Raw genomic sequence first — 26246 nt, forward strand, 5'->3', positions numbered from 1 at the left:
TGCTAGACATCATCTCCAGGTGAGATGCTGCAGACCCTTAAACGTGTTCTTCATTTTAAAGGGAACCATTTATTGAGTATGGCCTCTCTGCTGCCCTTTTGTACCAAATGTGTCTTCTCTCCTGCATTGAATGACAAAATTTAGCATCTGACTAAAGCCATGGTAGGTGATATCTGTTCTTTACTTTCCATTCCCATGCTCTTTTACTCTGTATAGGAAATATAATGGATTGCTTTGGCAATCCAAAACTCGCTTTTCACTAGCCCCTCCTGACAGTTCCTGGTTTCCCTGCTCTTTCTTCTGTGTGCATACAAATAATTTACTGGTTAGTCCCCATTTTCTTCAGGAGTTGAAGAGTTGTGTGGCTTTCCTTCTTTAAAGCTTGTCTCTACAATTGTTTCCTTCCAACTTTCCTTTCGTGTCAGACCTCTGAATCCTTGGCACTAGAGCTGGCAGTCACAGCAACGGGGAAGTTTCTTGCTTCCATCTGTGCTCTTTGGGCTGCCCCTTACCACTAAGGCCATGCCTTTGACACTGGCAGTAAGTTATGACAGGACCCTAAGCACCATTTCCTTTTTTGTGCCATCTCCAACCACTCTGAAGGTTTTGGAAAGAGAAACCTCAGATACATAAAACACTGTTTTTTAAGGCACTTTCCCCAGCCCAGTTACCATGCTGGGATGTCTCTCTTATCCAGAGGAGCATGTGCTACTGATGTCCCAGGTCTGGACAGAGGCTGGTCCAAAGTCAAAAACTGAACCTTTCCAGAGATGCAGAGGTGATACACACCAGTAAACTCAGATGTGTGGTTCTCCAGCAGGTCAGTGAGAGAGGGTAGTGGCTGAGCAGATCTGAAACACCACTTGGGGTCTGGTTCTCGCCCTACCTCAGCCACTAGAGCAGCTCAGAAACCCACCCCTGGGGTAGGAGCACTGCCACCCGTCTCCTCCTTTCCCATCACTTGCATAGGTACGTCCCTGTCCACAACCCTTCTCCATACCCTGTGCTCACTTCCATGTCTGAGGAGTCCTCCTGGGTCCTGCCCCTTCAGCCCAACAGCTCCAGGGACCTGCTCTCTCTGAAATGCCTGAGCTGGTTTGTTTTTTTCCACAACAGCTCCAGTTACTGCTGCAAGTGGTGCCAAGGCTGCAAAGCCCCTTAGCAAACAGCTGTGGAGTGGTTCCTCACCCACTGTGTCTGCAGCTGGCCCACAGTGGGATAGGAAACCTGCCCAGGGGCTGATTTCCACCACCCTGCGGAGGTAACCACCGCTGACGCACGCGGGGAAGGGATGCCTTACACCGGGATAAACACGGGACAGTTGGCTGAGAGCACTGCTGTTACTGTGGGATAACAGATGCATGTCTGCAGGGCAGAGTCCCCTTAATGGTCACACCCTCCAAATGGACCCCCATTGCAGCACCAAACTCACCCCTCGGCCCCTCTGCTGCAGGGTCTGGGCCAGCCTCGGCTGCAGCTCACCTACCAGCAGCCTGGAGCTTGCTCAAGAGCCCTGAGTGGCCAAAACCTCCAGCTTTCCAGTGAGAGCCCAGGACAGCTTCAGAAACATGCAGCAACATCCTCCCTTTTTGTCAGGCTTTTTTTTTTTTTAATAAAGTTTTCTTTTTTCTAATTATAGGATGTTGCAGAACAATCAGCTGAGTCGCATCCCTGCAGAGGCACTGAGAGATCTTCCAAACCTCCAATCTCTGTAAGTCATTAAAAATCAATGCTGCGAGCTGCACAATCCCTTGGGGGCCCCAGGCTTCCCAGCATTTGAGTCATTAGTTCCTTTGTCAAGGATGTTCTGTTCCTTCTTCCTTTTCTTTTCCAATTTATGCAAAGATTACTGTCACTTAGAGTAGAAGGGAGAAGAGGGCAGTTTTCAAGGAAGAAACACTGTCTTGGTAGAGGATGTTGAAATTACAGCTCCCCATGTGTGCATCGTGATGAAAAGGCCACCAGCACCAGCTCATATTTCAAGGAACGTTGGAAAATATCCACCCAAAGAGTCTCTGTCCTCTCCACTGTGGACTACAGTGGGGAAGGGACCTGCCAGGGAGCACAGAGGACACTCTGGTCTGTCAGCATGAGAGTTGGGCTGTTTTACCCAGATGGGGAGTAACTGTGTCAGGGTATAAATGCTTTAAAACACTTTTAGCAATTCAGCCCTGAGAAGAAGCTGACGCTTGTGATTGTGCTTTTCATTTAAACTATATCCACAGCAGGTTTTTGCTACTGTGTTCACTAAAAATCACGACTCTGAAATACTTGCAGTTTTTCTGGGTGTAGACATGGTTGCAAGCTGACCCCGATAGTGTCACTGAATTTAGGGAAGGTGTGTTAGGGAATTGCCCACTTGGTGTAGGCAGCACTGCTGAAGCTTGTAAGAGTGTTCTGAGTTGGGCTGAGCCACTGGAAAACTGACCTTATCCCTAATCCTTAACTTCAGTCCCAGTCTCACACAGCCCTTTTATCATGAAAACGTTGGTTAGGAGTGGTTTCTGGGAGTCTCCAGGACAGCCTCCTCCTTGGAGCAGGACTATCCCAAAAACTCAGTGAGGCAGTTTCAGCTCTCTCTACCCAAGCACAGATTCCCCCTGGCTGGTGGTCTGGCCTGGGGCTGTTCTTCCTGGGGAAGAAGCTTTTTCTCTGGTCCAACCTAAACCTCCTGGAAGGTGATTTGTGGCCATTGTTCTCTGTTTGATCACCTGGAACCACCGTGAAGAACTTGGCTTCATCATCTCTGGTTGTGCATCACTAGCAGATGTGATAGTTATCCATAATATTGTGTTAAGATCCCTTTATGGTATCCCTTTAAACTCCCTTTTTACTAGTTAATATTGTGTTATAAATGCTGTTCATAGCATTTGTTTTTAAGGCCACACAATAAGGTAGTTATTTTTGTATCTTTTTTAGCTTTTGATTCTTTCTGCTAAGTTTATTATAATTATTACTATTCTCTTTGCCTCTTCTCTGCTGAGTGAAACCAACCCAGCTCCTTCCACCTCTACTCATGGGTCAAATGCCCTGGGACCCTGACTCAGTCACCAGCCCTCCACTGCACCCATCTGCACCCTCTTCATCCTTCTTACACTGTGCAGACCCAGACTGGTCACAATTCTCCATGTGTGGCCCTCCCAGCACCAAGTAGGAGTTTCTGTAAATATTAATTTAAATATTAATTTGCAATGGGGGTGTTTGCTGTGCAGGATATGAATGTTCTCTCTGCCAGGAGAGATTTGAAACCTTTGTTGTTGAAACACCATTGGCACATGGTTGTTGTTGTTATTAAATTGTGTTGACATCACCACCGGTGCCAGAGTCAAGACCCCCAACTCCAGGGATTTGGAGATTAGGTTGTTTTCTGAGTGACTTCCTTTTCAGGGGAAGCATGACATGGAAGGTCACTGTAAGGGGGCTGCCCCAGGAAGGCCCCTTTGCCCCCCTCCACCTCTCTCTCCTCTCCCTATGAAAGTCTGTGACAACCAGTGCTGCCAGAGCCCGTGGCTGGAGAGACCCAACCTTTGTTTCTGAAGGTTCAGCGCCTGCAGACCCAACCCTGCAGCTTGGGCCACCTCTCCTGGGGCACTGATGGATGGCCACCTTGGCTGGTGCTGTGAGGCCCACGTGCTCTATCTCCTCAGCCCACAACCCCCACCAAAATACCACATGGCATGTGAGAAATGCAAAACATTCCAAGAAGCTGCTTGCAGCATTTTGGACTCGTTTAAGGTGCAGGGTGGGAGGATGGCTTGGCATGAATTAGCACAGAGGCACCTGTTCGTAGTGCACTTGGAGGCCACTTCATCCATTGAGGATTCCCCAAATGTCTCCAAAACTGGCTGAGGGAGAGGTAAGGCCAGCTGGGATCCAGTGTTCTTCCTGCAGAAACTGAACAGTGAAACCAAATTTTAGAAAGAAATAAGCTGCTTTAGACAACCTGAAGGAAACTAAGCTTGACCTTAAAGCTCATCTCATTCCAACCTCCTGCCATGGGCAGAGATACTTTCCAATAGACCACATTGCTCCAGGTCCTGTCCAACCTGGACTTGAACCCTTACAGGGATGGGGCAGCCACAGATTCTCTGGGCAACCTGTGCCAGTGAGGTTTCTCCAGCAGAAAGGTTTCTGTAACAAAACACAAGCAGCAGAACAGTAGTAACTTCTGTACGTCTCACATCAGTGAACCCACCTCACCCATCCTGTTCTGTCTGTGCCTACAAGAATTCAGGGTAAAGCCATAAGAGATCAGTCAGGTTCCCAGAAGTCACTTTCCCATGTGTGCCCCAGAGGCTGGGTCCAACTCTTCAGCCGGGTGGGGGGCAATCTATTCTGGAAGCAAAAATTTCAGAGCTGTTCCATGGAATGGAGAACTCTGCCCTGTCAGAGCTACCTGCTTAGAGGAGGGGCAGAAGGTGCCTCTCAGAAAGACCCCGATCACAGATCAACAACAGGCTGAATCCTGCCCTCAGCATGGGGAGCACAGAGTTATTCTCCGGGGTGGCTGTCCCCCCAGGACAGTTATTCTCCAAGGTGACAGTCACAAGCCAGCTCTGCCTCGTGTTAGCACCACACCAAGCCCTCTCTGCGCCTCGAGCTTGACCACTTGAAAGCATGGAGGGCACATACAGATAAAGATGATGATATGTGCTTTCACAGAATCACAGAATCATCAAGGTTGCAAGAGACCTTCGAGATCATCAACCCAGCACCACCGTAATGACCCCTACACCACAACCCCAAGTGCCACATCCAGACACCTCTTGAACACCTCCAGAGATGGTGACTCCACCACTCACTGGGCAACTTATTCCAATGCCTGATCACTCTTTCAGTGAAAAAAAATTTCTAATATCTACTCTGAACCTCCCCTGGTGCAACTTAAGGCTATTTCCTCTCATCCTATCACTTGAAACATGGCAGAAGAGACTGACCTCCACCTCACTACAACCTCCTTTCAGGCAGCTGTAGAGAGCAGCTTTCTCCTCTTCACACAGAAACTGCACAACAGAGAACCTTGGGCTGGGTGAAGGCCCAAGAACCATGTCTGGTGACTAAGCCCAGCATGGATGTGAGGCACAGCCCTGCTCTGTGTGGATGGGGACACTTCTGAAGACGCACAGTGTGTTATGAGGTTGTACCACTGCTGTGCCTCACACTGGTGGAAGCATGACCTGGAAAACATCCTGGGTCTTATCTTGTGCTGCTCTCCTGAAGGAGCAGCCACTGCTTGCAGAGTCCTGCAGTTCCCCTTCTAGCTCATATTCATAGATGCTCTTTAGCCGCCACCCAACAGGAGTGGCATGGACAGCACTCTGTCTCAAGGTGAATACAGAGCTGAGATGCTCTGCTCGGTTTCCACTGGTGCTGCCACAGCTTCTCCAAATGTAGCTGCTCACCTCAGACCAAGAGGCTCCATGGAGGTCTGCATTAGAGTGATTTTTTTTTCCCCTCTTTTTCAAATATCTGAGTCATTTTCCACAAGTTTATGAGACTCTTGTGTGTTCGTTGCCAAAAAATTAGCCAGCCTGGAACACCTATAGGTCACCCACAGCACAGTTTCCAGTGTTACTGGTCAGGCTATCTGAGATCCAGTGTATTTGTGTTGCCCAGAGACGACTTTTTTCCATTCAGGAGGGGAAGTGGCTTTATGGCACATCCCTACAGCCCATGAGTTACCAGACTGGAATGGCACTTGGTGCAATATTAACTCTCTGTTTGTAAGTTGGCAACACATGACAAGCAGGCAGGACAGCTGGGAAGGGGGGGGAAAGGGGAGCCAGTGGGAATGGAGTGGAACAGCAGTACCAGACAGAAAGTGTCTGGTAATAACAGCACTGTAATAACAGTGCTGGTTATTTTCTTGCTCTTTCAGATGTTTGCATTTGGTGTCCATGTTTGTCATTCTGGGATTCAGGCAGCATTTAGAGGGAAAGTGTGTATCCCTTAGGGACAGACTGACAAAGGAGAAGAAAGGCAGACTTCTCAATGCAAAAGTCTTTTCTCAGGGTTACAACTGAAGCAGCCAAACTAAGTGGAGGCTGAGAGCAATTGTTTTGGGCATGGCTCTACCAGAAGAACTTCCCAAGCCATGCAGGGGCTGAGGTGGCCAGACAAGTGGGACAGGAAGGGTTGTTTTAGCCACTATGGGATAGAGAGATGCTGGCATTTACTGCCTGCAGAGCACAAAGTTAGAGCTGAAATGTAGCAAAAAACTGTGTCAGTGGAGTCTCAGAAATAGGAAAGCGAAAAAATAATGATTACTGAACTCCAGTTGTCTCCAAATAAGGCAGCTGTCTTGGCTTCTGGGCATTCAAAGAGGATGAGATAGGACACATGCACCCAAGCTTTGGTGGCACTTGGAACTGAACTGCAATGTCCCTTTGCTGCACTGCTGGGGTCCAAGCTTGGCTCCCAAGCACGAGGCAGGGTCAGACCTGTACTGAAATCCCTCAGTACAGGTCCTGCCTGAGAGTGCTGGACAGTGAAGGCAGCAGATGCTCCTCAGGCTCTGCAGAATGTGTGCTGTGAGACATGGAACAGCTGGAAGTCTGAAGCAAGTTTGTGAGTCCCAAACAGCAGAAGATCATCTTCACACACATGCTCAAGGAGAGGGAAGTCTGTGCACAAGGGAACTTGAATAAATGTTGTCACTCAGAGAGCAGAAAGGAAGTCATTCCTCCTTTTTGTCAGGTGATGGTGCACGTGGAAGTAGGAGTGCCCTGCCCAGAATGATCAGAGTCAGTGGCACAGTCAGGGCGTGAACTCTCCGCTCCAGAGTACCTCGTCCCCAGGAAAGCTTGTTCCACACTGGAGCCCTCTGGCATTGCACATGCAGCCCGAATGCCTTCCCACACTGCTTGGTGGCAGTCTGAACCAAGGGCTCCAGCTCCAGGGAGAGGAAGGAGCTGCTCCCTGTACAATGACCTGGGTCCTGCTCTCACATCTGTCTCTAGAAGAGAAAAGCAGGTGTTACAAAGGCCATGCTTAAGCTGCTCTGCCTCTGTGGGCCTCCCCCTGTGCTTGCCTTCCACTGAGGACCTGTCTTCAGGCAAGGAGCTTTCTCAGAGCTGCCAATCCATGAGCTTCAGGTGTGCAGGTGTGGTGTCACCCACAAAAGATGTGTTGTCAAACCAGCAATGAGAGAACACTAATTTTGACTACTCTAGATGAGGCACACTGGTTCTCATGAAACCCAAATTACTGAAGATCCAGTCCTTCACTGGACAGACAGAATGCCAAAAAAAATTATTCAGGCAAATTTAGGGGAGATGGGAGGGTCAAGGTGTTCTCCTGAGGATTCTCTCCAACAGGATGTTCCCATTGCCCTGTGTGATCCCCCCACACCTTTTCTAACCAAGGCAGATGTGGTCCTGAGTTTTGGCAAATAATATTTCAAACAGGTCTTCCTCCTGCAAACTCTCACACGGGTGTTGGGAAGACTGGCCAACCAGGAGAAGGTTTTCAATCATTCAACATAACTCTGTGCCAAAGGAATTTGTAGGTCTAGGGTGCCCATTGCCCATCACCTCATGTGCTGACCCAAAGCTTGGCTGCTCCAGGTTGGACCATTGTGTATCACTGACCATCATTCATCAGGGACTTCCTGTGGTCTGTGTCACCCCTTGTCAGAGGGAGGCACCCACTGTGGGAGTTCAGCTTTTCCCAAACAGATCTGTGTGTTGTTCACTCGGCCTCACGGATGCCAGTGTCAAATCCAGGCTGAGGGGGCCAGTGTCAAATCCACCCAAACATCCCCATCTACATCAGACACCCCTGTCTTTACAAACACCCTTCCCCACAGGTCCTCTGAAGCTGCAGCCATGCCTGTGGGGCCAGAACCTGCCCTGCTCCCTGTCAGCTACAGGATGTGAAGGCATTACAGCCTGGAGCCCAAGCTGTCAGGAAGGAGACCTTGGCAGAGATCACTAGATGAATACAAAGAGGAATTTGGATTTCAAAAGAAGAGAAGGCAAAGCTCTGGAGACTGAACCTCCTACCAAGTGTGAGGGAGCTGCTTCCCAGCAGGCTTGATTTATCTGGGAAGCATGTTGGGAAGCCCAGTGGGGAGGATTAGAAAGAACACGCACACCTGATGGCAATGCTCTGAGCCCTGCAAGGGGTGCCAAAGCTTTACGTAATGCTCAGATCCAGTTGTGATCCCCTGGCAGAGTATCTGGTTGCCAGTGGTTTATAGGTGCACTAACAACATACCATGTGTATTCTGGAAGAGTCGTGTGTCAGTCTAATTAACGACTTTGTGGTTTGTGAGCACTTACCTAAAGCAGATGGGCACTGTGTCTGTTCCTCTGCCAGGCAGAAGGAGTCCAAGGTATTTCAAAGTAAGCAGGTGCTATAAATTATAATTATCAAGTTTGCCTAGGTAGAGAAAGCAGAGAGGAGAAAAAACCTGATGGATTAAGAGATCAAGATAAACTCCTCATTTTTCCTTCTCAAATATCTATGGAAAGCTCTTTCGGGAGTTTCTCGCAGATCAGCACTTTGGGAAGGTGCTTGGCATGTGTCAGGCTCATTTGGGTGGGTGTTGCCTACATCAGCTTGGACTGGGGAGATTAATGCCAGCCAGAAGACTGTCAGAGCTTTTCCAGCGTGGGGGGCTGTGTGGTGGCCTCTGGACATCCATCACAGTTCTCTGACTCGGCTTTGAGTCCAGGGGCAACAGGAGAATAAGATTCCTTAATGGCCCAGTGCAGCTTTCCCAAAGTTATGACTTTAGTTCAGGTCCACAACAGCAGCCTGTGCTTTCAGGGTGGTGATCAGACTTCCAGTCTGTGGCCAGGAATCCCAGACCTCTGCATTTCCCTGGGATTCCCTCTTCCAGACTGGGGAGGAACTGCACCAAGAGCTAGTTGCTGGGATCTTGAGAGACTTTGGGCATCCCCAGGACAGTAGCAGGATTTGTGACTCAGTAAGAGCAGCAGCATAGGCACAAAGCTTCTAGAGTCCCATTTGTCCCTGCTGGACAAGGCATCCCCTCATTTCTCTCCTGCCTCATGGCAGCTCATTTCTCCTTTCACAGGCTTATCTCCTCACGTAGACACCAGACCCCAACGTTATGGACAAAGCTGGCATGGTCATGCTGACACACACCTACCCCCACCAACAGTGTGGAAGACTATAGCTGAGCTCATCTCCTTGTGTCTGAGTAGCACCTTTTGATCAAGAGAGAGAAGTAGATGCACTGGGAGAGAAATTAATCTCCTGGAAAGCAGGAACATGCCTTCAGAGACAGATCACTCCCATCAGTGCCTGATCCTCTCCATTCACAGCTGGAGAGGGACACACAGTTCAAAAGGAGACATCTGAGTACAGATGAGATGAGTTGAGGTGATGGTTGAGTATAGATGACTTCTAGCTGTGACATCCACCTGTGCATCAAACTTGATGTCCTCTTTAAGTCCTTGTGTCATGATTTAATCCCAGCTGGCAATTAAACACTGTGCAGCTGCTCCCTCCCCCTCACCCTGCTCTGGTGGGAAGGAGAATCAGAAAGAAAAGTAAACCTCATGGGATGAGATAAGAACACATTAATAACTGAAACAAAATAAAACATTACAATAATACTACTGATAATTGTAATGAAAAGAGAGGAATAAAATCTAAGAATAACGAGTGATGCCACCCTCTGACCAATGCCCAGCAGCAATGGGCAGCCCCCAGACAACTCCCCTGCCTCAGTTTCTGTAATGGCCATGATTTCTACAGTGTGAAAAACCCTTTGGCCAGTTCAGGTCAGCTGTTCTGGCCATGCTCCCTTGCAGCTTCTTGTGCTCCTGCTCACTTGTGGAGTTCCAGAAACAGAAAAGTCTTAGGGTAAGAATTACCCAACTACAAACAACACATCGGTGTGGTATCAACGTTATTCTCATACAGAATCCAAAACACATCCCTGTGCCAGCCACTGGAAAGAAAATTAATTGTATCTTAGCTGAAAACAGGACACCTTGGTACCTGGCACATGAGTTACCCTGGCCTGCATGTGCAGGGATTTGTCCTCAGGTAACTCTGCTCCAGAGGAGAGAGAGCATGTGAATCAACGTCCATCAGTACTAAAATCTGGGGTAAGAGGGAACCAGAAGTCTGGTGTCTTGGCTACAGATCTGCAAAGCCCATCCAGTCCTGTAAAATAACTTTCACATATTTCTGTCACATCCAAGTGATCAGCAATAGTCAGGGACCAGCTGTGACTGAGAGATTTCCCCACAGCTATTCCTGCCCCAGCAGCCTCCAGCACTTGTGTTTGCAAGCACAGAAACCAACTGAGGCACATGAAATCTGGAAATGATTCCCAGACATTTGCTGACAAATCTCCCCATTGCACTCACCTCCTCTCCTGTCCCTCAGTCATGCTCCAGTCCCTGCTCTGCCTCCAAGAGCAGCAGCAGCACTTCCTTTCATGAGGACTCAAGACCCTGCGGCACCAAATCAGATTCTTCTTGACTTCTTTCCACCCTGCACTTTGGGTTTTCTCTTTGGGTCTCCCCAGCAAGATGCTCCATACTGCTGGCAAACACTGCCTGAAACAGCCCAAGATGTACCATTTCCTGGGATCCTGTCCTTGCAATCATCTTAGTTCCCCTTTCTCCCTCCCAGTCTTTGTTCTGTGCATTCCTCTGGAATATTTGGAGGATTCTCTCGTCGCTCTGCCAAAAACCTGCTGTTCCCAGTTGAAATCAGCTGCAGTCTCCCTGAGGAATGCTCTGGTCCCATCAGCACCATTCCCTCTAACAGCACCTTCCCGTGTCAGATGCTCATATGACAGCAGTGCTGTCCTCTTCACATTGGCCCTGCAGAAGGATTTGATGCCTTCACAAGCTGATGTGATGTAAACTGTGTCATATACATTGTTCTTTAAAATACTGAAAGCATTTTCATGTTTTCTACAAGTGTAATTTCCCATTATATTCTGATTTCACTCCAGCTGTATTGACTTGTAACTTCTAAGTGGTGAAACAGACTGATTTGTAATTCCCTGAGTACACATTAATTGTACCTCTAACTAAAACAATCCACTTCCTCCACCCCATTGGTTTGCCACTGCTCTGATGTATTTAGCAGAATCCATTTGGACTCTTGTGAAAATGCAGCGAAGACTGCTTTATCCCCTGTCCCTAAAGGCAGGAAATTATTTTTGTACATATGGCCAAAGAGTAAAATGCAAAAAATTACTTAGAGCAATTTGAGAACGTGTGGGCTTTGATGTTAACAAAGGAGGGAAGCTCTTCCCACCTGGTCAAATTCTCACAAGCATATGAACTCTTATGACAGAAGGAATCAGCATGTCCTGAAGAGCTCAGTCAGTTCATTCCTCATTTTGCTTCTTTGATCTGTTTGAGATTTGACAGTTTGCTGTTCACCACAATATTCTCCTCTATAAATCAGACGTGACGCAGTGAGGTTTCTGGAAGGTGTTGTTTCCATTGGTTGTTTAGAGGATAAAAGCTATGGAAAAAACAGATATCTATAGAGTCAACATAACACAGCAGTGACTTACAGTCTGTTGGCATAGGAGCTGTCTTGTGGTAAGACCACCTCAGTCCTTTAACCTGATTTACTGGCTGCAGGGCCTTTTTGAAGCACAGGGAAAGGGAAGTCAGGGAAGAGCAGTGAGGTAGCTCTTATGGCATCCCTGAAGACAGACTGAAGCAAAGCAACCACAGACATTTCCTTGGTGATTGTTGCTGCTGAGAGCAAAGGACCTTGAATTTCACCTCTCAAAGACATCTTTACAACAGAAAGCATGCCTGCAGCAGGAAAAAGAGCCCAGGACAAGTATCACAGTGCAGGCAGCATGCTAAAGAAGGTCGTTCCATTCTAGAGGATGCTGCTCAAAACATTCCTGTCCCATCTCTGAAATCCCCTTTTCCCTGAGGCTCCTCTTCCCCGCAGCCCGCTCTGGAGAGCAGCACAGCTGAGGCAGTGGAGTTTTCTCCCCATTCCTGTTTTCAGAAGTCCGATCTGCATTTTGGTATTTCAAGGGTTTAATAGCATTTCTACAAAGAAGATAGTCTAGGAGGGTCCAAGAGCAGACATCTACCACATTCAAGTGAAAACTTCAGGCAGATGTGCCACGCATCGGGATGTGCTGCAAGTATCTGTCATGTACTGATGCAGCCATGATGTGATGAGTCCTTGCTGAAGTTTGGCTGCAGTTAGTATTCCTCACTGGCTCTGTGGAAGCAGGACCCTCTCTGGCTCCACTGCCATGACTCTTCCTCCCAGGTGTAGCTTGTACAATCTTAGATTCACCTGAAAATGGCATGTTGGCCCCTGTAGCTTGTGCAGTGGAGCCAGTGAACAGACAGGGAAGAGATGATACAGTTTGGATTCAGGTGGGCTGATGTCCCTGGAAAGGACTGAGGCTTTCCTCCCGAGGCCACCTCTCATGATTTGGTTCAGGTGTAATAAGCCAAATTCAGAGGAGTTATTGCTTTTTGGCACAGATCTTGAGCAGACAAGATTTTTCTGGTTCAATGTACCATGGGCTGTCATCCAACCTGCCTTTCTCTAGGTCTTCTCTCCACTTCACCCAGCTGTCGTGGAAGATCTGTCCTTGTCACCAGGACTGGCAGGAGTAGATTAGCAAGATCAGACCAGGATTGAGGAGAAAAAGGTGCATTAGAATATAGATCAAGTTCAAGATTCAGATTTTGGGCTCGTTCCTCTGCTTATACTGACCTGATCCAAATCCAGGTCTGAGTTCAAGAGTATCCCAGACTGGGAAACCAAGTGCATGGCTGGACCTTATTTGGTATTCCATCAGCTTTCTCTGCCATTCAACTTGTCTCCCCGTGTTGTTTAGGGCATGTTGCCCAGGACCTCTGAAGAGCACTGGCATTTTTACTGCAATGATGAGCATGGACACATTTTCAAAAGCTGTTGGTAAATCCACTTGGCAGAACATGCATCACTCTCTTTTACAGGGGCAAAAACTGTGGCTTGGTCACTGTGTTCTTGGTAGGACCCAACAAGCAGCTTCACTGCCTCCCCTTTGCAGCCCTGAGATAAGAGCAGTGGGATCAGCCCCGGTGGCATTTGGCATTGCAATGGAACAGCCTGGGCCAGGTTTGTAGTCGGGATGTTGAGGAGTTGGGATCAGGAGACTGGTGTCTTTGTGCCTCTGCTGTGACTGGGGTGCTAGATCCTTCTCTCATGGTGGGAGATCCTAAAATACCACCAAGAAGGAGATCAAATTCTTCTGAGTCATTTCCATGGCCTCACTCCACAACCTTTCTTCACTTGGAGTAAGTTTCTGCTGTGCCCACATCTCCCTCGGGCAGCCCAGGTGGATTTGTCTCCTCTGACTGTAGCTGTCTAGATATTACTCACCTCACCTCATCAGCAGTGGAAAATGATCAGCATCTCCAGAGGGTGAATCATCTGTTATCTCAGAGCCCTGTCTGGGGCATGAATCACTCTCTGGAGGACTCTGATTTTCTCTTCTGGTTATGGAAAGACCCTATAGTTGGTTTCAAGTTCTGTGTGAATAAGGCTGGGCGAGATGTGGTTTTCCTACCCCTGGAGAGCAAAAAAAAAAATAAATGTCCCTGTCCCCACCCCTCACTTTTATCTGTCAAAACCAGCCCCCCACGCTTACACAGACCATCAGAGCATGGGTACCAAAGCAGAGCTGAGCATCTCTCCTCCCCCATGGCCCTGTGCCCCACGACCCAGCACACACTTGTGTAGCCCTCAGGGAAACCTTTCAGAGGAGATCGCCATGCCCAAAAATACAAGTACAAGGAGCAGCTTACCCTCTAACCAGGGAGGTATTTCTCTGCATTTCAGAGCTGGAGGGATTTGACTTAATAACCAAAGTTCTGAGGGCAAGTCAGAAATGAGACATGGCTACTGGGTACATCACAGACATGGGTGCTGTCAGTAGGAGGAACTCAGCTGGTCAGATTAGAGCCTTTTCTGCTTAGGAGTAAAAAGCATGAAATGCAATGTGGTTATCCCACTACAATGACCTCAATAGCTTTTTTGAGAAGATTTAAAGACCACACACAGGCTGTTGAATGTATCATCTTCAAGGAACAGTTCTCTTTAGCAGTGCCCCAATAAATCCCTGCCTGCATTTGTTCTCCATCCATTATTTGCTGTCTTTGAGCAATGAGTTGATGAGAAGTTTACATAAAGGCAATGTCCATATGTCTCATGCTTGTGAGTGTCCATGCTGTGAATGATCCCTGGATTCATCTCCCAGAAAGACAAGAGTGTTGTGTTGTTTGTCAGACTAACACCTAAAAGTTTAGCCAACTTCGGTCACTTCAGAACTGGAAAATAATACAGAAAAGCAGGTGTCTGCATGAATTGCTATCTCCTCCCAAGAATGGTGGATGTGATATAAGACATAGAAACTAATGCATCAAATGCATCAGATGCCTCATCTGTGCACACTGTGTGTAAAAAGCAGCAGCTTCATCTCTTTACAGCTTTTGAAATTCTTTCCTGGAATGTGTAGAAAGTAGGTCATTCAGCTCCCAACAACCTTGAGCTGGGCCATCATGTGGCCCCATGATGATCCCCTGAGTCGATTCCTCTTGAGACTTCACCTTCTAATTTTCCCATTCACTGAGCTGGTGGTTGGCAACACTCGGAAGGGGGTGAGGATGAGGGACTCCCGTGCCATGCCCCAGCACTTCCAGAATTCACCAGTTGTGCTGCCAAATGAAGAGGTCACAGCACGGGTGGGTGGTTTGAGCTGTGTTTGTCCAGCAGCTTGGTAGTGGTTATACTGGTGGTATACACCTGGCTATGCCCATCAGGTGCTTTAGTCACCTCCAAACTTCTCTGTGTTGACTGTAGCAATCCAGCAGTGCCACCAGGAGCTCCATTTGGATAAGAACTCAAGAGATCACTTACACCAAGCTGAAACTGGGGGTTGCATGTCTGTCTAGATTGTACCTACACTGCAATTACTGCAATATTCCCCTTAAATAAGCAAATGTCCCTCAGAAGAGACTCTGACAAACACTTAAACATAATTCCACCGTCATACCCCTCTCATATGCAATGTCACTTCCCATCTCAGACTGTAAGAGCTGTCAGGAAGAGCTACATGCTACCTTGACTGCCTTCAGTGTGTGTTCCAGGCATATTGTAGACACTAAAAAATTATAATCACAGCTCGCATCCACAATCCACACACACACTCCTGCCTCCTAAAGTCATATAGTCATATAGTTCCAGAGTGTTTTCCATTGACCTATGTTCCAGAGTGTTTTCTATTGACCTTTATTATAGGGACTCATGAACCTTAACCCACTGGCTTATCCACACAAGTCTCCAGGGCACACTGCACGTCTCTGGTGACAACTCAATAGACACCGTGGACAATGGGTCCCAGATGTTCCATACAGTAGATGTGTCAGTGCAAAAGGGAGATGGGTCCCAGATGTACATGCACTGATGTTTAAGCACTCCTAGTGAACCACAGAGAAGCTTCAGGTAAACTGGAGATAGGAAGGCAAGCAAGGAAAGAAAAACATATTTAAACTGGCAACATCTACCATAGAGTCATGGAATCATGGAATGGTTTGGGTTGGAAGGGACCTTAGAGATCATCTCTTTCCACCTTGTGCCATGGGCAGGGATACCTTCCACTAGCCCAGGTTGCTCCAAGCCCTGTCCAACCTGGCCTTGAACACATCCAGGGATGGGGCAGCCACAGCTTCTCTGGGCAACCTGTGCCAGGGCCTCCCCACCCTCACAGGAAAGAATTTTTTCCCAATATCCCATCTAACCCTGCCCTCTGGCAGTGGGAAGCCATTCCCCCTTGTCTTGTCACTCCAGGCCCTTGTCCAAAGTCCCTCTCCAGCTCTCCTAGAGCCCCTTCAGTAGGCACTGGAAGGGGCTCTAAGGTCTTCCCAGAGCCTTCTCCAGGCTGAACAGCCCCAGCTCTCCCAGCCTGGCTCCAGAGCAGAGGGGCTCCAGACCTTGGAGCATCTCCTTGGCCTCCTCTGGACCGCCTCAAAGAGGCCCATGTGCTTCTTGTGCTGAGAGCCCCAGAGATGGACACAGTGCAGGCTTGGCTCTGGGGATGTCTCGGTGTGCAGTGACCTGTTCAGAGCCCCTCTCCCCAGAGCACAGTGTGTCCTGTTCCTCCTGTCCCCAAGGGCTGTTTTTCCTTCTCTTTCCCAGCTGGCTTGTATGCTTGACAAACACCATGTTTCCCAGCAAATGTGAGGCCCCACATTGCTTGGTAGGCCTTGGAGAGCCTGCACAGGCTCTGGCTGCTTTCTGTACCTTCTCCATTTCCCTGTGCCTGGCACCATGGCCAAGGGGGGCAATGCCAGGCGCACAGAGAGAGGGCTGGTCGGGGGAGCTGGCACAGCTGCCCAGCTGTCAGCAGTTTCTATAGCTGCACAGAGATTTTGGCAATCCTTCTTGTACCGTTCTGACCTGAGGGGTTTTGGAGGTGTCTGCAATTGGGGATAACAAAGCCCTCTTGTCTACACCAAAGGCACTTTGTGTGGAGTCTAGGTATTGCTCTGATTTCATTTCCTGAGCATCCCTTGTGGAGGGCTTCCCAGAGGAACATGCCCCATTAAGTCAGGAGTGAAGACTCTTTGCAGTACAAACAGAGCCCTGCAAACTTTTCCACCAGGACTTGTTTCACAGCCAACTGCAAACATGTTTGTGTCTTGAACCTCCATTCACTGCCTGGGGTTTTCACAAGAGTTTTCAGCATGGAAATGGAACTAGGCAACACCTGTGAGTGTTGCTTGAGGGCTGTGAACTCTGCAGGGGCAGAGAACCCAGGTTTAGAAGCAGGCCTACAAGGCAGTAATGTGTCATTCATAGAATAATAGAATGCTTTGGGTTGGAAGGGACCTTAAAGGTCATCTAGTCCAACCCTTTGCAATGAGCAGGGACATCTTGAACTAGATCAGGTTGCTCAGAGCCTCATTCAACCTGGCCTTGAATGTTACCAGGGATGGGACATCCACCACCTCTCTGGGCAACCTGTGTTCATGTTTCAGCACCCTTATCATAAAAAATTTCTTCCTTATATCTAGTCTGGATCTCTCCTCTTTTAGTTTAAAACCACCACCCCCTGACCTATTGCTACAGACCCTATTAAAAAATTTGTCCCCATCTTTCTTATAGGCCCCCTTTAGGCACTGGAAGGGGCTCTCACGTCTCCCCAGAGACTTCTCTTCTCCAGGCTGAACAGCCCCAGCTCTCCCAGCCTGTCTCCACAGCAGAGGGGCTCCAGGCCTCAGAGTGGCCTCCTCTGGACCCTCTCCAACAAGTCCATTCTCCTACTGTGTCTGCAGTACATGGTGGCAACGAGAATATAATGGGCAGAGCAGAAATTTAAGCCGGTTTCCCTTTTCCAGGTGACCACTGCAGTCCTTGGCTGCCTTTGTTCTATCCCAGTTGATATTAGTTGATGGAAGAAGCCCTTGCTCTTCCCCTGGGTTATCTGGGCAGGCTCAGGGACCAAGAACATCCTGCCTCTGTGTGTCCTGGCCCCACCAGGTGCTGTGCCAGGCAGAAAGAGCAGCATGTGTGGGGCTGGCTTGCAGGGGAGTGTGGCAGAAGGGGACAGACTGCCCTCAAGCAGGTGGCTCTGGAGCCATCCTGCCTCCCTTGCTGTGCCCTCAGCTCCTTGCACAGCAGGTTCCCGGGGAGCTCACCAGCCAGGCACTGACTCAGTGTGTCTGGGAGCTCTGCCTGAGAAAGGAGCTGAGGTGTTGGCCCCAGTCGTTAGTAAGTTATCAGAGAAGTTTAGCTGCAGTGACATCATCTCCTTCTTATGTTACTACAAGGAACTTAGATCCTATTATGGGAGAGGAGGTAACTCAATCGAGCCTTTCAAGATAAACTCAGACAGGAAGAGAGACATGATTGCCTGGAGGCACCAATTAGACATTTCTGGTGAGATCAGCTCTGTTCAGCTGACACACGTGCACACTGGGGCCAGGGAGACAGCCAGAACCTCACTCCAGAGAACGAGTGCCTGAGGGGGGTGGGCTTCCTCCCAGGGCTGCTGGGTCAGTCCTCACTCCTTCAACAGCCACAGCTCTTCCTCCAGAACATCCTTTCTTTATGTCCTGTGTTCAGCTGTGGACAGAGAATTACAATGCAGAGGAACTCCCTGGTTTGGAGAGAGTACAGCCCCGTCCAGCACCACTCAGTGCTGCATGTGATCTTTGGTGGCAAGTCTCCTCCAGCTTTGTCAAGGGAAACAACAGCCCAATGTATTGCAAAAAATACTGTGAGGATGGGCTGAAGTTTGAGGTTCCACTGCCCTGTGATGACTGGGGTGTGGGGAACAACCCAGTCTACACTGCAAGCCAGTTACTGCACATAACTGGTTTAAGGCACCCAGACAGTCAGCTCTTACTGGCTCTGCTGTGTGTGAGGAAGGAAAAAAACAGCAGCAATAATTGGGATATTTCCTGACAGCGTGGCATTGAGCCTTTCTATTGCTTTCCAGGCTGCAGCAAAGGAACCAGCTGGCAGGCTGAGGCATGCTCACATTTAGTGCTGACCTGCCCCTCTCACCATGGCTCTGCATAGATGTGAACATCCACTCAGGGAACAAAGATGGCAATGCCTCAGACCAAGGCACTTTTGATGTTCTTCCAGGCAGCTCACTCTCTACCCACCCCTGTAGTTCTTAAAAAAGAAAATGGAATAAAGTCTGAGGTGTCTGCAGACTCTTTTAGGCACTTTTGCCCCAGTGTCACCTTGAAGTCATATAAATGCCCTGTGACTCTAAGCAGTAGATGCAGCTCTAAAGCCAGGAGCTGAGACTTTCCAGCAGCTGGTGATTTTCATAAGCTGTTTTTCTTTAATGTCTCACTTAAAATCAGCTCCTTCTGAATGCAATGAGCAGGATGATGCTCTTCAGGGCCTTGCTCGAGCCCGTGAAGTCACTCGGAAATCTTGTCCATGCTGACACGGAGTCACTGTGTGTCATTCACTCTCCAGACCCACGGCACTGTTTGACAGCAGGTGTGGGATGAAGTCCCACTCCTAAGCCCTCCAGCAGCTCCATGAAAGAGGCGTCTTCCTCTGTAAGCAACCAACGGGTTAAAGCTTGCAAGGAAAGCCAACTGAGTGATTTGGTGAAAGAAAGATTAAAACATCTCCGTGGAAGGTGAGGAGCCAGCCCCAGCCTGTGCTGTCCCATTTACCCACTAATCGGCCCAATTATCTCAGGTATAAATCATAACACAAAACACTTACAGAGCCAGAGTCACACACTGAAGAAAGGAGAGAACTGTTGGGTTGGTTTTTGTTTAGTATAATTGATATAATTACTAACAACTCCGTGCCAAGAACTTCAGCTTTTCTGCTTCCAGAAGAGAGTAGAGAGCTGTCTGAAAGCCATAGCAATTAGCAATCCCCACATGCACAGCTTTTATTAGAAAGAATGCACCTCTATTCCAGAAAGAGCCAGCAGGTCCCTGAGGAGCAATTAAACATCCCAGAGACCTTTTGGTGCCAGGAATGCAGCTGTCACTGAATCCATGTTCCCTGTCCCCTCTTCAATGCTGCAAAGGCACTTAAGGAGTCCTGCCCATTATGCTGCATGTGAAATGCCTTCACTTGTAACTTCCTTGTTCCTAATTTAACTTCCCTGGCTCCAGATGGGTGCATCTTGCTGTGCTGAGGTCCAAGCAGGCTGCTGTTTCTGAGAAGGCTCAGGCCCAGCACATCACTACCAGCAGAAAGTCTCCCTGTCACTCTACTGAGGAATCTGTCTGGGCTCTGATCTCCACACTCTGAAGCATATTGACACAGTAATTATGTGGCTGAAGCTCCCCAACACCTCCCAAGCATGTGAGCCCAGAGAGTGTCTCATGGACAGTGGCCACATATTCACATCTCACCACGTTGCCACTAGGCAGCTCCTGCAGAGCTGAGGAGCAGGAGAGCTGGGCTTTATCTGAGTCTTGCAGAGGTGACCTCTCACTGCCAGCAAGGTGTGGAGATGTGGAGCAGAGTCTGGCTTGGAGCTGTGGCAAGTCCAAAGCCAGAGGTCATCCAGGAGCATTAACAATCTCCTTGCATAGATCCAAGTAATTGGCCCTGTACTAACCAGAGGGAGGTGTCCCTCAAAAAAAATCCCCCAAGGCCCCCAAGCTGCCTCACTGGCACTTTTCATACTGATGGACCAGGGAAAAAAGAGCCTTTCCTGAGAGTGTGCTCAAGAGCCCTGGAGCAAAGCCATCAACATTTATGGTTTCCCCAGTTCCTGGGGCACTGTCACACTGAAACCAAACTCCCTTGTGGGTCATATCTTCACCCAGGAGTTCATGAAAAAAGTGAGACATAAAATCAGACAGCCATGGGCTCCACCTTGCTCCTCTGTCCCTGTCCCTGTCCCAGCTCAGCGTGCTGTACCAGTCTTTGGCTCTGCTTTAGCATCTCCGTTTCTGAAAGCTTAATTTGTTTTGAGAAACGATAACTATTCTCTGTGGGTATTTTCATTGTCTGTTCCTTAATTAATTAAACTTGAAACTGAGCATTCACTTTAAAAAAAATTTCAGTAAACATATAGGGATTTGGATGAAAGAATGTCTCCAGGAAAAGTAAGCAATACTTCTTTTTTTTCTTTTTTTTTAGCAGATTACGATGCCAAAAACTAACAGACTTCTTATGCTGAGGAAGGAATGGAAAAAAATAAGAAAAGATTAACATTTCCCACACAATTTTTGTCAGAAAGTTCTTGTTTGTTCTAAAACATTTTCATGAAAGTTTTCAAATAGAATCTTTAATCTTACCTTGAGCTGCTGCAGGCTTTGCTTTTCTGCTCTTTACTCTTTGGGTTTGTTGTCTCAGAAAGATGAATGATGTTATTTGCTGACTCGATTGCAATCTTGGGGACACTTGATAAATTGAGGCAGAACTTGAAACATGCCCACCCTCTTCAACAGGAAAATTCACAATTCATTGTCCTGTGTCAGCCCTCTGAGCAAAAATGCAAATCCTGTGGCAGTGAAAGTGAGATTTTGGTGTGATGTGCTTTTCTCATCCACAGAAGAATCAACAGAGCTGGCTGAGAAACTCTCAGCTGAACAGCCTTGTACTATGAAATGTCACTTTGTGGCAATGCAAGAGTAGTGGAATCTGAGAAAATAGAATCACAGGCAGTACCTCACCAGCCTCAGTGGTTAATACGTTAATGTGGCAAAGTGGGAGTAATAAAATAGTTATTTAACCCATCCTAGATGATCATTTCAGTCTGAGGTGGTGCTGTATCAGAACTTGTACACTGCATTTAAAGAACACTTGTCCAAGGGAGATCTCAGGAAGGTTTGACTGCACTTCTTAACCAGGTTCAAATTTCCATCTTTGTCCAACCAGGGCAGGAAATGCTTCTTTCTGTGGTGTAGGGAAGGGTCTGTTTCCCAGGATCATCTGAGAGTTTCACGCAGGAAACACCTCCCATACCCCATGCAGGGAGCACAGTCTGACCCGGCCTCTTCCCTGCTCCCACCTGAGAGGGGACATTTGGTCTCCTCCTGCAGACCAGAAGTTCACTGCAGTGCTTTGTGACCTGGGAAATGTTTGTGCTCTTTGAATAAGGGTCTAGTGCCAGGGGGGTAACAGTGTCTGTGGGTTTACTCCAGTGTTCAACTTTAATCAAAAATATTACTTTATGTACTAGAAGTAACACAGTCAAGAATACTAATTTCTTTGCCACATTCCTTTCAGGAGGGTTGTTGAGTTGAGGGCTGGGCCACGACAGCTCTGTTAACTTCCTTCTCTCATGCTTGATAAGAAACAAAGTGCTTTCTCTTTGCAATTTGAATTCAGAGATCTTTCCTTTAGATAGCTTGGAAAAATAAAATAAGCTGTGTTGGCTGATGGAAATTAAAATTTGCTTTTTCCTTGGTATAATTGTTTCCTGGTATTTCATCCAAATGTGAAGTGTTTTCCTCTTATATTTTGGTTTTAAAATCTACAGATAACACATTGTATCCTGCTCACCATTGTTGCAATAAGAGATCTTTAGAGAGATGATTTCCAAACCTAACTTTTAAACTTTTTTTCGTAATAAGCTTAATATTTTTTGGCTTCTCGTTCTGTTTTGAAGCAAAAACAAGTCTTCAAAATTAAAGTTTCTCACCAAATTAAACCTCAAATTCAGCCGCCTTAAGGTTTTCATCATGATTTTAAAAAAAGCCATTGGCAAAGGAAGGGGGCAGAAAGGCCCAAACTTGTGCAATACAAGAACACGGGTTTAATTCCTGCGCCGTGACATAGGGTCTGACTCCTCCACAGTGCCTCTTCAGGTACCTCTGGGTGTTCTGGTCAGGTGCTGGACCCCAAGCAGGGCTGCCACATATCTCACATTTGCAGACAAACCCTTCTCTTGTGGCGTGGGGCTTTGGCAGCATGGTTTGGTTTGGCTGTCCCGCACGGCCGTGGGCGTCAGAGGGCTGTGGGGTACCCCAAACTGGGCCGTGCCTCCGCAGGCTGCTCAGGCACATCCATGGCAAGCCCAGCCCCAGGGGATGCAGCTTTGATGCTCAGTTTTAAGGGGGGTGGCTGCAAGCCACAGCTGGCCAGTGCCCGTCTGGGGGGCCCACATGGAAGGACTCAGCCCAACCACTGTGTTTCAGAAGCTGCCATCCATTGGCAGCACCAAAGGACCGTCAATAAAGGATGATCCTTGGCGGCGGTCAGACATCTCCCAGCATAGGCAGGAGCCTCGCACTGATGCCTTCTTTTGTTAATCACTATTTACAGCCTAATCCAATCTCCCTGGCCATCAACCCATCCCAAGGCGTCACTCTCTTTGCATAACACTGCGGGCAGGGAGAGCAATGAGAGATCGGTCTCTCACTGATCCCCACCCTGTTTCTTTCCCACTCAGACGCCTGGATGCAAATCTCATCTCCGTGGTGCCCGAGAAGAGCTTTGAGGGGCTGCTCTCTCTGCGTCACCTGTGGCTGGACGATAACGCCCTGACGGAGATCCCTGTCCGAGCTCTGAACCACCTGCCAGCGCTCCAAGCCATGACCCTGGCACTCAACCAGATCTGGCACATCCCCGATTACGCCTTCCAGAACCTCAGCAGCCTCGTGGTGCTGTAAGCCTTCTCCACTTCTTACTCCCCTGCAGCCACGGCATCCTCTGGCTGGGACAAGGTGCTGCCCGTGCCTGGCCCACGGGGTCCTCCTCCTGTGGGAAGACCTGGGGGTCACTCCCCAGAAGCAGCTTTTTGCTGCCGGGGCAGAGGGGGCAGAGGTTTTGTTCAAAGGGTCGGGGAATACCCCTCATTTGATAAGAAATGCTAAAATTGCCTCTTTCAATTTTTTTTTCATAGTTTCCCCACATTTCACTGAAGAGCTAAAAAGCTCCCCGATATAATTCAAGAAATGCTTTGTATTTAAAAAAAAAAAAATTAGTATCTGGAAACAAAAACCAGATTTTTTTTCCTTGAACAATCAAGCAACAAAAAGCTTCTTATTTCTTTTCTTTCTTCCAATCCCTGTGTTAAAACTAGGGGAATTTCTAGCAACATGAACAAAAATTAAACTGCAACAACTTGCAGTCAGGTCAAAAAAGCAATATTTTTATTTCTTGGAAAACATACCAAAAAAACCCTTTTTTTCACCAAATATGATTTTAAACCAAAGGTCTAAGCTCAGCACCTTGTCCAAGCCCATGTCTTCTTATTTGCATGACTGTGTTACATCTGCAGGTCAGATGTTTTTGCAGTGGTTGCTGTCCAGTTTGCACTATGAGCACTTTACTGACAGTGTTTGGGGTGATGTGGAGAGCACTGCTGCTCCAGGATACCTGGTCCAGGAGGGAAACATTCACTCCACGAGCAGAGAGATACTAAACCACTCACAACCCACAATCAGAATAAGAACTGATACCTCTGGCAGCTGCTCAGGAGGGACATCCTTTTTATCAACAGAGGTTTGTAGATTATCTTGCTTTTAAAACGAAATTTACATATGCAAATAGCTACTCATTAATTCTTTGGTGTTGATTAGCAACTTCAGGTGTGATTGTCAACTGCTTTAGAGCTCCTCTATCCACATGAAATGCCACCTCCAGTTTGGTAATTTGTACTGATACCAGGGTGTTAAGTAACCTCAGCATGTAGTAACTTAGTGAAAGTTTAGCAATTATTTTCCTTTCAAAATTTAAAGTGTTTACTGAAGCCATCCAGCATAGAAAGTGCTTGGACAAAACACAGTTCAGGGTTTTATTAAACATCAACTTCAGCTGTTTAGACAAAGCATAAAGGCTTATTTAGGAGAAATGTGAAAAGCAACTTGAGAAAAGTCAAAAAAGTAGTTTTCACCCACAATAGTGTTCATTCTGCAAGGCAACCCATGGCCACCATAATGCAACCACTTCAGTCAGCTTTAATAACTCGCCCAGTGGGTGAGCTGACATTTGGGGTTTTATTTCAGCCTCCAAAGCATGCTGCTTTCATTTGGGTTTATCCCATACTCTGGGCGAGAAGCAACTCCTTAATTAAACAGGCAAGCTTGAGAAATAAAAGTCATTGACCATTAGGTCACAAGGGAGAGAATAATGTCCCACCACATACAATTGGAAGGGAACACATGTGTGATCCTGCCAGGCTCTGTGGGACACGATGCTACATTTTTGTGGGATCACAAGTGTTTGGCAGAACTGGCCCCATAAATCTCTCCCGTGCTTCCATGCAAACCCTTGTCAGCACACCACCAGTGGAAAGTCACCCAGTGTTCCTCCTGACCCTTACCAGGGATGTGTCCTCGCTCCAGACTCACCCACCAAGCTGACAAACAAATGTCCCCAAAAGCCAGCCAAGCTGGAGAGGAGACTTTCCCTACCGGGATGCAGATGATACATACATGCATTCCTCTGGAAATGTCTGGATTTGCAGGTAGATGGAGAAAAGCTGGCTGCTGCCATAAACACCGGGAACTTCCAGCCACAGAGGTATTAAAAGGAGCCCCTGGAGGAGGAGAGCTGAGGGCAGATGTGGATGAGCACAGAAGAATCTCTTCTATTCAGCCTGATCAATACTCACAGACACAGCTGACCATGGCTGAGGGCAGGAGCCTCCCAGGTGCAGAGATGTGCTGCTGTTCCTCCTCCACACACCTTGGGCCTTTGGGAGAGATGTGGGTGACCATCCTGCAGTGCCACAAGGCACCAGCATCAGAGTATCCCAGCCTCAGTCTGGAATACTTTAAGGCTTCAGTCTCTGCTAATAAATTACACCTTTGCTGAGGAATTCCCTGATCTTATTCCCATCTATTGCTGGGTTGCAGGCACTTCAGTGAGCGGAGCCTCCTGTAAATCACTCATCATGAAATCCATGAGTCTCAGTAATTGGCACCATCCTTTCCCAGTTTTAACAACACATGCTCTGTGTGCTGGGATGCTGGCACTGTGCTGGGATGGCAGAAGGGAGGTGGATATTTGATCAGGGTAGCTCATGGGAATAGGACACTGAACATGTTACCTCCCAGTCTCGTCTATTCAGGATCAAATGTATCTTAGTATCTGCAAGCAGAAATAGTCATGAATACTTTTCAGCTAATAGTTTGTATGAAGCAAAGGTTGTTTTACAAAAAGCATCTTCTTTCTTGAGCATAAAAGATTTTTCATTTAGCAGTCAGCATCTGAAACCCCCATGCTGCTGCGCTGACAGGCCGATAAAGTGCATGACAGCAGTTCTCATTAGTGTCCCTTCTCTCCTCTGTCAGCTGAATTCAGCAGAAAGTCAAGTCTCGAGCCAGGAATCACAGCACCTCTTTCAGTCCTGCTGCCCAGAGGGGTCTGCAAGTAAAATCTTATGTGGAGGAATTTAGGATCCATTGCCAAGAAATCCCCCTCGCTGCAGATGTGTCCTTGCTGCCACACCTCTGCAGTGGGCTGCAGTTCCCTCTTTTCCCAATGTCATCAAAGGAGCTCTCAGCAAAGATGCTCTGAGTGACCCCTCCAAAACAGGCCAAGCAGTAGAGAGGTTTGCCCTGTAATGAGGGACCTGGATAGAGAAAGCCTTAGAGTAGTTTTGCTTTCATCACATAGCAGAGAGTCCCTTAAGTTAACACAAACGATACTTGCTTGTTCCTTCACACCTTCAGATGGAGAGACCAGATCTGCACCCTGTATCAAAGACAAAAATTAATTCTACTTTATACAGTGGCACGATGCCATTCTGTGCCTATTTTCCCTTTTCCTGTCATCCCTGTCATTTGATTTGCTCTTTTGACAGCTACTAAACACCAAGACCT

The 26246-nt window shown here is 47.8% G+C and overlaps 1 protein-coding gene across 4 annotated transcripts in view; it reads left to right on the top strand.

The window, feature by feature from the left end:
* Positions 1 to 26246, top strand: part of LGR6 (leucine rich repeat containing G protein-coupled receptor 6) — a 135116-nt gene that overhangs the window by 66234 nt on the left and 42636 nt on the right. For 3 of the 4 annotated variants that reach the window (XM_027665768.1, XM_027665767.1, XM_027665769.1), the window contains 2 exons: positions 1640 to 1711; positions 22868 to 23083. In XM_027665768.1, coding sequence (XP_027521569.1) covers positions 1640 to 1711; positions 22868 to 23083 — 288 coding nt within the window. Of the gene's footprint in view, positions 1 to 1639; positions 1712 to 17813; positions 17911 to 18472; positions 18505 to 18969; positions 19139 to 22867; positions 23084 to 26246 lie in introns of those variants that run through there. The other variant, XM_027665770.1, reaches the window with a different exon arrangement.

Source organism: Corapipo altera, unplaced genomic scaffold (genome assembly GCF_003945725.1).
Source record: "Corapipo altera isolate COAL_440 unplaced genomic scaffold, ASM394572v1 202, whole genome shotgun sequence".
NCBI classification, from domain to species: domain Eukaryota; kingdom Metazoa; phylum Chordata; class Aves; order Passeriformes; family Pipridae; genus Corapipo; species Corapipo altera.